A 13,390-nucleotide genomic window follows, 5' to 3' on the forward strand; every position below is an offset into this window, starting at 1 on the left:
CAATCCAGCCGTCGATTACGAGCAGATCGATTGCAAAACGTGCTCGTCCGCGTTGTGAAACGCGTCGATCAACGGCCGCGAAGACAAATTGATATTGATCGGTGTACACTGTCGCTCCGAAACGAGAGAAACAGATGTAATACCGTTTCTGATTTCCCTGTAATCCGTGGAGCAGATCTGTCCGGTTGGAATGGATTTCTATTGCGCGGGAGCCGCGCGATGATGCAACATGCTCGATAATATGAAGCTCTTCTACAGGCGTTGCGAATGCGTTCGCGGTTGACTCGGGGGATCAAAGGAAAACAATCGGCTACAATTGGCACGATTAGCATGTATTTACGCTTGTTGCGATCGCGAGCGTCCTCGCGACGCAACGACGCGGCTACCGCGTGCTCTTGCTCGCCGGTAAATAAATTCTTGCGATCTATAAATAACGGGTGTCTATTAGAAAGTTCACTTGTGGACAGGTCGCGTCAAGCATATCAACAAGCCTCGTGCAATTAGGATGTCGCGCAGACCGTGAACTTATATGTCACGTGCAATCTAATCTATCCAAGCATAGGCAGAAGCGAGAATCTTTCTCCTACTCGCACAATTGCACTATGTGTCCGAAATCATCGTTCCTAGATTCCCACGCGAGTAACAATCAACCGCATTTCAGCCCATTACACTGAATTCTCGATATATGTCCACAACGCGGGTCTTGCCACCGACATATATCGAACAGGAGACGTACCCGAGCCGTGTTATGTTTACCGAGACCTCTCGAGCTTCTTGGCCCCTCGCGGACCATCCCCCGCGGTAGTGGGGATAATCCCGCGACGTTTACCATCCAGACCTTGGCGACATATATAGGGAAATCACTGTAATCTGAATTCAAGATTTGGGCTCGACACGAAACTATCGGTCCGATCAAACATAAATTCTGTGTGTTCACGCTGTACGACGCCGGAACGTTTGATCGGACCGGTAGTCTGTAGCGAGCCTAATCGATTTTTGAGTAGAGCAAAGACGTCCAGTGCGAAGTGAACCACGGTCGTTCGCGTTTCCGTGGAATCGAAGTCCGACCTTCCCCGTTCTAAATTATCTTATCTAACCAAAATTCCGGGGCAAAAACGAGAACGAGGACGAGGACGACCATGAAATCCAACGTATCATTCCAGGACAAGCTGATGAAGCAGAACGAGATCAGCCGTCAGAGGCTGGCGCAAGAACTCCGGAAACTCGATAATGTGGAGAAGTCGGACCTGAGAATGATCGAAACAGCGAGGCAACGGTTCCATTCGCGCCACAAGAACCTGGAACCGAGACAATTCTCCGCCGGATCGAACGTAAGACGCCGCTCCACGTTTCGTCCCGACTCGTTTTCGTCGGTGTTGCCTCGACCCAGCCAATCATGCTGCCAGCTAATCACTCGATCCGATTGCCGACACAGTAATTGACGCGCAGGCTATTAACGTGCGCATGTACGAAACCCACAATCCGGGCTTCTGTTACCATTGCAACGGCGCCATAAAGGAATGCTGCACCGCGCGGGCGGCGTCCAAGGAAAATGCGACCAGGGATTCGTACGAGTTCGTGCGCTCGATAATCTTCACCGGCGACGAGGTCGATCCCCAGAAAATACTTTGCCTGCATTTGCTCACCGCCCACACCACCAGATGGAACAACAACGACAGCTCCAGGGTCAAGCCTGTGACACCTCTGCTGGAAAAAGGTACCACATACTGCCGGGAACAACGTACGACCAATTTATTTTCTAGTCTACCAATAGTTATAACGAGACTGCGGAAAATGAAAAGTTTCTGCATTAATTGTGTGACAGAAATTCAATAAAAATGTATTTCCCTGCGATTCCGGTGTAAAAATCCAATTTAATTTAGTCGTCATCGCGAAAGACTGTTCTTCTTAAAGAATTTATCGTTTTATACGCGAATGTCATTTCTTTGTGCAAAAATATTATTCATCACATTATGGCAAGTAAAGAAACTACGAGTAGTCTCATAGTTGACAGTCAACGTGTTAACAGCTTTAATAAACGTTGCAGTATTCTCAAATTCTTCTCATGCTTCCATTGCCCTGTATTTCTATGCAAAATAAAAATGGTCCGCATAACAATGAACAGAAGCTAATCACGACATTTCGTGATATTCTGAGACTAATACATCGAAGCTCCTAAATTCTTGCAACCCGTCTGCTGCTCTAAATTGCAGCTACTCATTTCTTCTGTCCAGTAATGATTCTGGAACCTTTTTAAGCTAAAAAGAAACGGTTCTCCGGCGCGTGGAACAACGCGTTGACGTGCTACGTGGTGGACACGGAGGAAGCTGCGGCCGCGAGGATGCAGAACGTGAAGCTGCACGAGGACCCCCGGAAGAAGATTCTGGAGGAGCAGGCAGCTCGCGATTTCGAGGAGAAGTGCCGGCAGTACATGGGCAAGAACGACGACCTTGGCAAAGCCCTGACGAGCAACGCGAGGACCACGAAGATCGCTCAGCAGGGACTGGAGAAGATGCCGGTGATCACGCCGCACGTGTACTCGTTGCTGGGCCCTTCTCACGAGCTGCGGATCAAGCAGGCCCTGGCCGAGGGCATGTCCAAGAGAAAACTGGCCCGATCCAACATGGAGATGAATGGTGGCGAGAGAAATAGTTACTCGTTTCATCTGGACGAGGACGACGACGCAGTCAGTAGAGCGACCACCAATGAATCGAACAGAAACTGGATCAACAGGTCCACGCGTAGCGCGTCCAGACGATCCACGATCGGATCGATGAGGCTCGATTACCGGTTCACGATGTTGAAGCCGAAACGAAGCCGACCGAACGACAGCTCGCACCATGGGCCGAGGAGTTGCTGGGAACCGAACAAAGACCTGATCAGTATAAATTCAAGTTTTAGGGCGGTGAAGGACGTTTCCTCGGTAACCTCCAGCACCAAGTCCCCGTTTCGCGGTGTTCCGGGAAGCCGTCCGTCGACCAGTTCCCTTTTATCGTCGTCGATCAATCCCGAGGCGACGAACAAGTTCAGAAAGTGTGTCTACTTGAACGCGACGCCGGGCAGAACGTGGTTCGAAAAACGGAACCGAGATCAGCGGATCGTGCCGATCCTCGTGAACTATCAGGTCCAGGCGTTGGTGCAGACCGTGCTGGACGTGCTGGAACGGGTGAATCCAGAGAAATCGAGAATGATCGTACAGATCGCGCGGGACACCGACGAGATAAGGAGGATGCTGTTGCGCTCCGAGATCCAGATCTTCGTGCAATCGTTGCTGGGTCAGTCGTTGATGTCGTCTCCGGAGAGCTATGTGGTCTCGACCGCGGTGGCGATGGACGAAATCGACGTTCGATTCGCGGGCATCCCAGAAAAGGAGATAGTCGCTTTGACGCTGGAGATGCCGTCGGCTCCATGTCTGGAGGCGCTAATTGCCGAGATACGAAACGCCATATTCCTCGACGCGGGAAAGAATGCCCGGCCGAATGAGAATACCAAGGAAATCTCAGCCGAAGAAAAAGTAGCAAAGGAGGACGCCGTAAAAAGCACGCTGGACGCGACGCAGGCGGCCGTCAAGTAAGTGGAAAGTGTTCTCTCCGTGAGAAATCTGTCGGTCGTCCGATGTAGGTACAAATCGGCCGAGTTCGCGATCGTAAATCGTCGCTGCAACAGTCATTTCATCTCCCAGACCGGACACGTGTAACGAATGCAACGCGATCGCAATGGCCGCCACGAGCTGCGCCGAGAAAGATCGTGCGAGGAAACGTTCCAACGTCGGGGACACGCAGATGAAACCTGCGAACAATAAAGGAGGAGTTAACGAGACGATCCGGCCTGAAACGGATCCGGTAAACGGTGAGCGAATTCGATCCGACAACGAAATGATAGGAATTATGATAAAGGTATTATGCAAACAGAGGGAAAGTCCGACGATCGCGATATCGCGGGCACAAAGTCTGTGCGAAGCCAGCGGGCAAGCTCGTTGACGAAGACCGACGAGCATCGGTTATCTTCGGGGAACGTTCCCGCTAAACGTCCAGCGAATGCCAAAGTGAGTTTTTCGCAATAACCACGGGAAAAAAGGATCATTGCACCGGCACGAACGCGTTTGAAACTGCCGGTGAAATATTCACGGGGGAAACGATCTGATAACGAAATATTTTTCCTATTCCGTGTGTGGTCACAGAGTTGGAAAGCTGCCCAGGATCCTGGTCATTTAGACGCTGATCATGTAATATTGCGAAGAATGACGAACACTCAGAGAATTTTAGTCGGACAGATGTGTGCCTCTCTTAAGAGCAAAAGGATTAATAACCAAGGTTCTCGCGCGTTCTATTGGATTTTCTCCTTTGCGTCCGCGATCCGGAACGTCCATAAATTTATTCTTATAGTTTATTATTTATTCAGGCTTGATCGACGAAAGCGTACCCCTCGCGGCATTGATCGCCCCGGTCCTTTCCAGAGACAGCATCAAAGTTTTGACACGCGGCACGATATACTCGCGAGCGAGCAGCCTAACGACGCAGCAAGAAGAAACGGACGAAACTGTTGCAGTGCCGGATAAGATAACGGGTCTCCTACTCGCTAAAGTCAATAGCCATGCATATATTTTCTATTTTCATTTAGATACCACTTGGAGACAATTAATTGCTGTGCTCTCCCCAGATACGACAAGATGTTGCAGAAACCGAAACGAAAAGACGCTTGAAACGTTTCTTGACACGCGAGAAGGACGAGGAGAAGCGCAATCGACAGCATTAGAATTGACAAATAGGTGTATAATTATTCCGAGGAAATAAATATATGTCGAAAAATAACATTATTGACTGGAGATGCACTGTCAACAATTTCTAGTCCTCCGGAGCAGCCGGACGAAACAGAAACTCCGGGAGGTACAGGGGTCACGCGGGTCATGACCCCCATAGGTCTAGAGGGACCTTTCAGGTTCCTGGTGGACCCTGAGTCACCTGTGGCCCCCTTTCCTCCACCCCCTTCCACCTTTCCTCTTCCACTTTTTTTCCTTTTCCTTCCCTCTGCTCCCTTTCACCCTTTCCTGTAACCCTCCTTTTCCCTCTACCACGTCTTTTGCCCTTTCCTGGTCCCCTCTTAGTCTTGGACCTCGCCCTTCCCTGGAGTCCTCCCTTTCCTGGTCCTCTCTCACCCTCGGATCCTTCCCTTCCTTGGAGTCCTCCCTTTCCTGGTTCCCTCTCACCCTCGGATCCTTCCCTTCCCTGGAGTCCTCCCTTTCCTGGTCCTCTCTCACCCTCGGATCCTTACCTTCCTTGGAGTCCTCCCTTTTCTGCCCCCCTCTCCCCCTTGGACCTCGCCCTTCCCTGGAGTCCGCCCTTTCCTGGTCCCCTCTCACCCTTGGACCCTTCCCTTCCCTGGTCCCCTCCCTATTTTGGTCCATTCCCTACCCAGTGCCCTCCAGGATCTTGCCCTTCTGTTCCCTAGACGCATTCTTTCCCTTCCCTAGGCTCTTCCCGTAAACTAAGGGTGATCAAACGAAATCTTGATCCCTTCAGGGTCTTCCAAGAGTCTCCACAAAGCTGTTTTGGAAACCCTTTGGTCGGAATGTCCAATTTAATTTGACCAACAAAGCATTGGTTTACGGTATCAGTTAATAAAATTGTCTTAAATTGTGTAATAGCCGAACAAGTCTACCCTTATTTGCATCTCGTAACCAATTTGCATTTTTGTATCTAATCGCTGACTCAATAACTCACCGGCAGTCGGTAATGTCAGTGCGAGTATATAGTTGTAGGTGCAACAGATAGAGTGCGCTGAGAATTGATTGCGCATCTTGCGAGAAATAATTTGGAATGAAATTAACGAAAGAATGATTGATTTTTATTCATTCAAGCTCATAAACGTACCTAATGCGTGCTCGTTGCGTTCTACATTCATAAATATCAAAACGGAACTCCAAACTATTAATTACAGTTCGTAGATAACAATAGAGCGCCATATAAGGACGGAAGAAAATAGGACATTCTATTTCGTTACGTGTCTTATCGTATAAATCTCGCCATAAGAAGTTGCCACGTATGTAGCATATGAAATAAGAATTTCCCGAAACCGTGCGTGCTTTAAATGATCTTCTAAGCTTCTAACAATGTAAATATCATCATCAACAATTTAAATATATCAACAATCAGGTGATCAACGCAGTCGCAGTTGCGCTACTGCATAGGCGTAAAGCAGCAGAAGTTACAGCTGTAAACCCACACTGTTCGCTGCCATATACGTGCCTCGTTGAAAACAGTTATATCTTCGAATTGAATCGTTAAGAATCTCGCGAGTACGTAACTCTGTGTCGTTTTTACGTAAATAGAGAACCGAAGGAAAAAGGCGACGGTGAAATATATCGTTGTGTCGAGTGATGTCCGCTGATATACGAAAAGTATACCAGATGTGCTGCAGTGTTCGCGCAAGATGTCTGTGTTGAACATTTCTCGGGCGCATCGAAACACATGTTCACATGTTTATTCGAAGCAGCACGACGGATTCATTTAAACACGTCAACGTGAACGTGACAAATAAATTGTCAACGGACAGAAAGTGCAATACAAGCTAAACTAACGTAACTCATTCCCGAACAACAACCTCTCTCTAAGTGCGCGTAACACTGCGTAACACTCACAGCCTTGACAACAAACAAAGTACGTCGAAAATTGCATTATCCTGGAATCGAGGAAAATGTATCAGTTCAAGCCGTTCGTGTTTAAAAAGCACGAACCAAACAGCGTCGAGTGTCCGAAAGCTAGAAGCGGACACAGAATAGTTTGTGATCACAAGTACTTGTATTCTTATGGTGGTTTCAACCCGTACATCTGCGACAGTGATCCGGACATGCAAAACGATCAAGCATGGACTTCGAGTAAACCGTTGTTCAAGGAACTATGGAAGTTCAACTTAGTTTCTCAACAATGGAGTCGTCTGCCAGGCCAAGACAGTATGCCCAAAGAATTAGCATCGAACGCTGTCATTTTAATTAGGGACAGTTTAATAGTATACGGAGGAACCGGTGTACCATTCGGATCCAGTTGTAGCAATAGTCTCTATTCCAGCGATCTGAATAGTGGTGAAATGTATGAACTAGCCGCGTTCGGAGATCTACCGGATCCTCAATATGGACAAGCTATCATCTGCCATGGACCCTATTTGTACACCGTCGGCGGTACCACAGGATACGAGTACACTTGTGACATTCATAGATACGATTTTAGGACTGGTATGTGGGAGAAAGTTTACATATGTTCAGGAGGTGACGAGAACGAGCCCTCAGGAAGGTATAGACACGAACTGGCATACGACGGGAAACTCATATACGTTCTGGGTGGAGGAACAGCTATCGAAGCATTTGGTTTCTCAGTAAGTAAGACATATCTTTTTATTGAAACTTGTAATAAAGTACTTTGATGTCTTGTGTTTGTGCTCAGGAAATTCCTGCTTTCGACCTAGAGATGAACAAGTGGATTGTATTGAATACTTATGGTGATAACAAAGATAATTCGGTACCGGAACCCAGACGCTGCCATGGCTCTGTACAATATAGGGATGAGAATACAGGTGTCATCTCTGTGGTAATTTCTGGAGGATACAATGATGAACGTGTTTTCACTGATGTTTGGAGATTAGATTTGAGTTTGCTGCAATGGACTTGTTTAAGGAAATGCGTATTACCATATCCTCTATACTTTCATTCGGCTGCCCTTACTCCGGAGGGACGCATGTATATATTCGGCGGTATAATAAAACATAACAACGAGGTAATTAAAAGTTACATCATCTGTTGGGTTCTCCATCGACGGAAAACCTTCATGATACTATCAAATCTTTTCTTACAGGTGACAAGAACAGATGCTGTATATTCTATATGGCTAAAAATCCCGAGGCTATCGCAAATGTGTTGGGAAGCGTTACTTAATTATTTTCCACATTTATGTCGTAAGTCGCCACACGAACTACTTGTCATAGGTATACCATTAAAATTCGTGGAAAAAATTGATTTTCCTTAATTTTGATTACTAGCCGAATATTCAGAACATTAGCACTCCGACCATTGTTACCAGTTCTTTATTGTATGACTATTGTAATTGTTGAATATGAACTGACTTACTCGAGCTACGATACTTCTCTAATGTAACACCGACGAATAGACTTATACATCTTGTAACAATATTATGTTTGTGGTTGACTAATACGTAATCATGTGTTTTAGGAACCGAGCGAATTAATAGGCGAACTGTTTTCTCTCTGTTTTAGCAATAATCGATCACTTTTTTTTACAAGACCGTGCAATTGTTACGGATAAATTATAGTCTTAACTTCGTGAACGGTATAAAGTAGATAATGAAATTTTATACTCATACCTAACACCTTTATTCAATTTGTTGGGAAAAAAAATATATATGTATGTGTAAAAAATATATATATACATATATATTTACTGTACAAATCGTTTGTAAAGATTCCTAAATCTAGTTCGTACACAAAGTATATTTTTGCAGTAGAAAACTGTGCGCTAATTTAAAACCATGTTTACACAAAAAAAAATGTGAAATTCGTAGAACTTTTGCGTTTCAGTAAATCGATACACAAAAGACGCGCATTTCCACCGACCGACGGAGAAGTAATTGAATATCTATTTATTGTCCGTAGCGTTATTTCTTTAACAACGGCGAATTGGCCTGCAAATGTAAATACAGAGGTAGTTCGTCTCCTCGTCTGCAGATTATGTTTCGCCGTCGAATAAACTGCTGTATTATGTTCGAATGTTCGCACGAGACCTATCATTGTTAATAAATCGACTAAAATATATTTATGCGATGAATTTCTGTGTGGAAAGCCACGTTTCGTTTTTCGAAAGAAACTGAACAATTTTCGGAAACGAATATAAATAGTACTGCTGCTTTTTTATCTTCCACTTTAGCACAAAAGTAACACGCGATAACGAACGTTGCCTTTTTCTGCATTTGCAGTTACTCTCGAGCAGAACTCATATCAAACAGGAATGCACGTTACGTACCAAGTTCAGAGTACAAAGTAGACTTAAAAACAGATTACTTTGTTCAGTACGCAAACGATAGGCGTCTAATTATTGTTACAGTAAAGTATTGATTTAAAAAAAGCCTAACGGAGCTGCACGATCTTAGTGAGTTCGCAAAGGGTAAAGTGTAAACATGTCGCGTAATCCGATATCGGGTCGGGTATATCGGTGTGAACCACTACTAATCTAATTACAAAACTTGTTTATTTTTCACTATTTTTTTATGGGACTTTCGCCAAATTATTTTTGGCATTTTTCTGATTAAAATGACACTAAACACGATACAATTTGTCACAAGAAAATAGTAGCCCTACACGATCTATGTCACAGCGCGAACCCGAGGATCAAGACTTTACTGTAGCAAGGTACCGGAGATCATTTGACACGCTTAGACAGCCCGGGTCCGTTTTGACCCAAGTTCACGGGAATCTCGTTCGTTTCATTTATTTACGGCAATTCGATCTTTTAAAACTATCTGTTGTTCACTGTTTTTGTGATATCTCTCAAATAAACGTGTTACAAAATGCATTAGAGTAGTGCCTCCGTGCAGCGTCGCACTTCGACGATCTCTCTGTAGCGTCATACATCTGTCCCTCACGTCCTGAAAGTGCACGAGCCTTTCAGAACGAAAAAAGACACTATGTACATATTTCAAGGTGAAACTTGTTTTTCCTCCACAGCGTCGCGCTGTGTTTTCCCAATTACGCGACACTACGAAGAAAACAGACAAAAACGAAGAACGTCTGCGCTTCGAGAGTGAATTAATTTGTAATGAACTTTTCGCCGGAGATGGCTTATAATAATTAGTCAGCGGATTTTATGCATTTATGTCACGAATCGAGTAGGTGCAATTTAAAACAGTAAAAACATTAGGAGAATATAAAAATACTGTCCTATGTATTATTTTCAACCCAGTAAACCTATTAAAAAAGAAAATAAACTTATATTTCAGTTTTCTGCAATTCAGGTGGATCTTTATTTTGCGTAAAAATATCCGCTGTCTACTTATAATATCTAATTAGACTGCAGGTTCTTATGCGGATCGACGACACCTAAATTAATAGGATTTTTCGTTTATTTTTATCGCAAGAAATTTCTTAGTTTCTACGGTATAAGATAACCTATGAAAATGTGAATGTGCATAAAGGTCTGCAGTTTAATAACGATTCTTAATGTTTAATTTACGAATCGCGCCGGACGTTAAACGGAACTATTGAGATTCCACTTAACACAGGCACAAAGGTCGCGTCTCCTTTTCTCATTGTTCTATTCTCGGTACTGTTTATTACCTGGGAGAGTGTTTATGCATTAGCAAACGCGAACTGTAAACGGAGAATCGAATGCTATTCAGCCGATACTCTATCTCCGATGTCTTTGTATCGCAACGAACGCGAATCTGGACGCGCGACAGCGAAACGTTCGCATAATCTTTCAAGGGGACCCACGGCTCGCACTCGAGACCCCTAACAATGGTCAGAATCGCAGCGGTGTCTTCTTTGAGGAAACAGCCTGATGACTTGGCTGATTGAAAAGACGACTAATCAATTGGAATGTCGTCGTACAGTTTACGAGCGCAGATTAAATAAACTGATCGGACAGAAGAAGTTTTCAGGCAGCTGTGCAAAGGCTACATTGAAATCTCAATTGACGCGTTAATGAAGCAATTAAGATCTCATTTGCCGGTCTGGATGGCAATCCCACTTGTTGCCTTTATCGCGTTTACTGTAACTGTGAAAGTATTTACTGTCCACGCGGTACACGCATCGCAGACTGCAATTTGCAGCGTCTCGTCTCTTTATCGAAGGAAACGTCTGCTCACAGTGAATTAGGTAGACGAGTTTTCCCGACAAGCAAATATATGTACACCTAAACGATAGAAGAAAAAATATACGGGGTGGTTCCGATCCAGCGGTACAGCTCAAAAATGGAGAATAACATTTTTTCAAAAATGAGATCTCGTTTATGAGATAATTCATTAAGAAAGTCTGCCTGATTTGCGTTGAGCTACAGCAGAAGTAGATTCGACGCGCGCGTCGCTTGATTGCTATTCAATAACACGCGTGCTCGATGAATTTTCAGAATCAATTTTATTCCACATTTTCGATTTGTTTTCTCGCGTAGATTCGACTATCTTTCTGATCATACCATCGGATCAGAAATATCCTATATGTATAATATATATAAATGCATATTTATAAGAATCAATATTGCGAGTAGAGTGATTATAAACATGCATCGCGATGTTTACACCTTTCCAGAGAGGAAATCTCTGATCTTTCCTTCGTGCTCAAGCCGAAAGAAAAATACGCAATAAAACTGTATGAAAATAAATATACTTTTTACTTTTGTTCTATCAACAATTAATTCTTTTCTCAGAGTAACGAAGTGTGATTAAAGACCTGTGGCGACATCCTCGTCAGAACGTTGAAACTGTTCGCCAATTAGTATCATATTTTTCACTCTGGATGGCAATGCTGGTGGTTTTAATCGCATGGTTTATTGCAGAGAGGAAATGGGTGTGCTCACGCTCGGGATTTTAGTGTCCCCACTTTTCCTGCATCATCTTTTTAGCCTGGAACAGAAGCTGCATCGTCTTTTGGGCTGCATCAGAGCCTACATGGAAGACCCTCTTTTAACATAGAAGTAGCATCCACTCTGGCATTATTTGGAATCCGCTGCTAATGATGCAGGTTCTGTTCCAGGCTAAAAAGATGATGCACAAAACTGTCAGCATGGCACCATCTAGTGTTGAGAGTACTATTCTATTCGGCTAGTAGTTTCGACATTTCACCGCCGATGGCGCCACGTACGCTCAATAGAAAAAAAAACCACTATAATTCCATTTACGGTCGTACATCATATGATGAAAGAAGGTTCGAATACTCTGTTATTACTCTCAATAGCTAGTATTATGAACGTCTAAATTAGACTACATAGACTTCAGAAAATACTACAACAGATATCGTTTCGCATTGGGAACAGGCCACGATTATGGTTCGTGAAATGTCGTCGTTGGCCATCGGAAAAAAAGCGGAGGAGGAGGTACGGTTCAACAACGATTTATCGAAAAAAGTTTCCGTGTCTCGTGCAATTGTTGGAATACTTTCGTAAGCGGCGCCCATAGGAGTGACGCTCGTTTCCCGACTGCGCATGATCGTTTGCTGTAGAGGGAGCGTCGAGCCTAACCCGATTAACCAAACCCGCGGATCGCTACGTACGGAGACGGAGACGAGAGCGAGAGACAGACGTCTACTCTCACTCTCGGGTTGCGGAGTTCCTGTTCTTTCTGACGCCCGAGATATCGTCGTTGCTCTTCACTCTCACTCCCATGTCTCCGACGTATCTGGTCCCGCGACATCCCGAAATGTACGGTGAAGTGTTTATGTAGTATTCGTTGCGACCGTAGACACCGTTCACGTGCCAGACGACCAACACCTTCGGCTTCGTCCATCGACGTCTCCCAACATCGACATCGACATCGACTTCCGACATCGACCACCGGAACACCTCGTGGACTCGCTCTCGGCCCGACAAGAAAAATAAACGGATCCGAACCACCACCGTTCACACAACATGGATCAGAAGCGCCTTTACAAAGTGGTGCTCACCGGAGGTACGTCGAATTTTCTTTTTTTTTTTTTTTTATTTATTTATTTATTTCTCTTTCCCGACGAGATCGACCGAACCAACCGATTCAATGTCATGTGCGCACCCGTGTCTCGTGAACTTCACCTTCGTGTCTTTCTGCTCGACGAGAACGAATGGACGCTTCCATGCTTATTCTCCTCTTGTTTGATTAAATGGGAATACGTGTTTTGAGAGACTCGTTACGCGTCCACGGAAACCACGTGTTCGCACGACATTTTCACGGCACGGTTCCTCGTTGCGTGTTATCTTCCGTCTCACGCTTTTCCGTTCGAACACGGTATTTCCTCCACGTTCGTTCGTTGCCCTGACATGCTACACGCGAGTCTGTCGCCCGTGACAATATACCGCGTCCACAAACCAACAATTTCAGTTATTAACTTATCGGTATACTGCGCGGATCTTTGCGCGAAATAAAAATTGCCTCGATTGCGAGAGACGGGAGTCCAGCAGAAGTGTCTTTCTTTAATCTGTCTAATAAACTCAAGATAACATGTATTGACATTCTATACTTTAATTATTTGAAATTTCACCAACTCGTTTTTGTCATAATTGCGTAAAATTCAAAATCCACCAACCTCTCCAGTGATTATTTCGGATGTACTCGTCATGAAAGGACGTGGCAAATCGTTGTTTAATGACGAGTATAAAAATTTAATAACACACTCGATGGGTTACATAAAGAAAAATCGATTTCAA

At 44.6% G+C, this 13,390-nt stretch overlaps 3 protein-coding genes across 10 annotated transcripts in view; all 3 read left to right on the forward strand.

Moving 5' to 3' along the window:
* Positions 1 to 1,120: 1,120 nt before the first annotated feature.
* LOC143359536 (uncharacterized) lies at positions 1,121 to 4,856 on the forward strand. 3 transcript variants are annotated; one of them, XM_076797520.1, is made up of 8 exons: positions 1,121 to 1,331; positions 1,436 to 1,717; positions 2,259 to 3,570; positions 3,683 to 3,849; positions 3,912 to 4,045; positions 4,181 to 4,313; positions 4,402 to 4,583; positions 4,660 to 4,856. In XM_076797520.1, the coding sequence occupies exons 2-8, from the start codon at positions 1,465 to 1,467 to the stop codon at positions 4,753 to 4,755; spliced, it is 2,277 nt and encodes a 758-aa protein (XP_076653635.1). In that variant the 5' UTR covers positions 1,121 to 1,331; positions 1,436 to 1,464; the 3' UTR covers positions 4,756 to 4,856. The 3 variants fall into 3 exon arrangements, with proteins under 3 accessions (XP_076653635.1, XP_076653633.1, XP_076653634.1); XM_076797518.1 differs by having other exon boundaries at positions 4,402 to 4,856; XM_076797519.1 differs by lacking the exon at positions 1,121 to 1,331 and having other exon boundaries at positions 1,434 to 1,717; positions 4,402 to 4,856.
* A 1,306-nt stretch (positions 4,857 to 6,162) lies between these two features.
* On the forward strand, positions 6,163 to 8,817 carry Slim (scruin like at the midline). The gene is made up of 3 exons (XM_076797371.1): positions 6,163 to 7,368; positions 7,437 to 7,766; positions 7,845 to 8,817. The coding sequence occupies exons 1-3, from the start codon at positions 6,694 to 6,696 to the stop codon at positions 8,013 to 8,015; spliced, it is 1,176 nt and encodes a 391-aa protein (XP_076653486.1). The 5' UTR covers positions 6,163 to 6,693; the 3' UTR covers positions 8,016 to 8,817.
* Positions 8,818 to 12,235: 3,418 nt separating this feature from the next.
* Positions 12,236 to 13,390, forward strand: part of Ttd14 (TRPL translocation defect 14) — a 40,702-nt gene continuing 39,547 nt past the window's right edge. For 2 of the 6 annotated variants that reach the window (XM_076798086.1, XM_076798085.1), the window contains exon 1: positions 12,236 to 12,659. In XM_076798086.1, the coding sequence (XP_076654201.1) occupies positions 12,620 to 12,659 (40 nt within the window). In that variant the 5' untranslated portion in view covers positions 12,236 to 12,619. The remainder of the gene's footprint in view (positions 12,660 to 13,390) is intronic. The other 4 variants (XM_076798083.1, XM_076798082.1, XM_076798084.1 and 1 more) reach the window with 4 other exon arrangements.

Source organism: Halictus rubicundus, chromosome 12 (assembly GCF_050948215.1).
Source record: "Halictus rubicundus isolate RS-2024b chromosome 12, iyHalRubi1_principal, whole genome shotgun sequence".
NCBI lineage: Eukaryota > Metazoa > Arthropoda > Insecta > Hymenoptera > Halictidae > Halictus > Halictus rubicundus.

Coding starts and splice junctions, on each gene's coding strand:
- LOC143359536 (XM_076797518.1), top strand. CDS start 1,465: ATGTACGAAACCCACAATCCGGGCTTCTGTTACCATTGCAACGGCGCC. Junction 4,046..4,180: donor AACGTCCAGCGAATGCCAAA/GTGAGTTTTTCG, acceptor GTGTGGTCACAG/AGTTGGAAAGCTGCCCAGGA. Junction 4,314..4,401: donor CAAAAGGATTAATAACCAAG/GTTCTCGCGCGT, acceptor TTATTTATTCAG/GCTTGATCGACGAAAGCGTA.
- Slim (XM_076797371.1), top strand. CDS start 6,694: ATGTATCAGTTCAAGCCGTTCGTGTTTAAAAAGCACGAACCAAACAGC. Junction 7,369..7,436: donor TCGAAGCATTTGGTTTCTCA/GTAAGTAAGACA, acceptor GTTTGTGCTCAG/GAAATTCCTGCTTTCGACCT. Junction 7,767..7,844: donor TAATAAAACATAACAACGAG/GTAATTAAAAGT, acceptor CTTTTCTTACAG/GTGACAAGAACAGATGCTGT.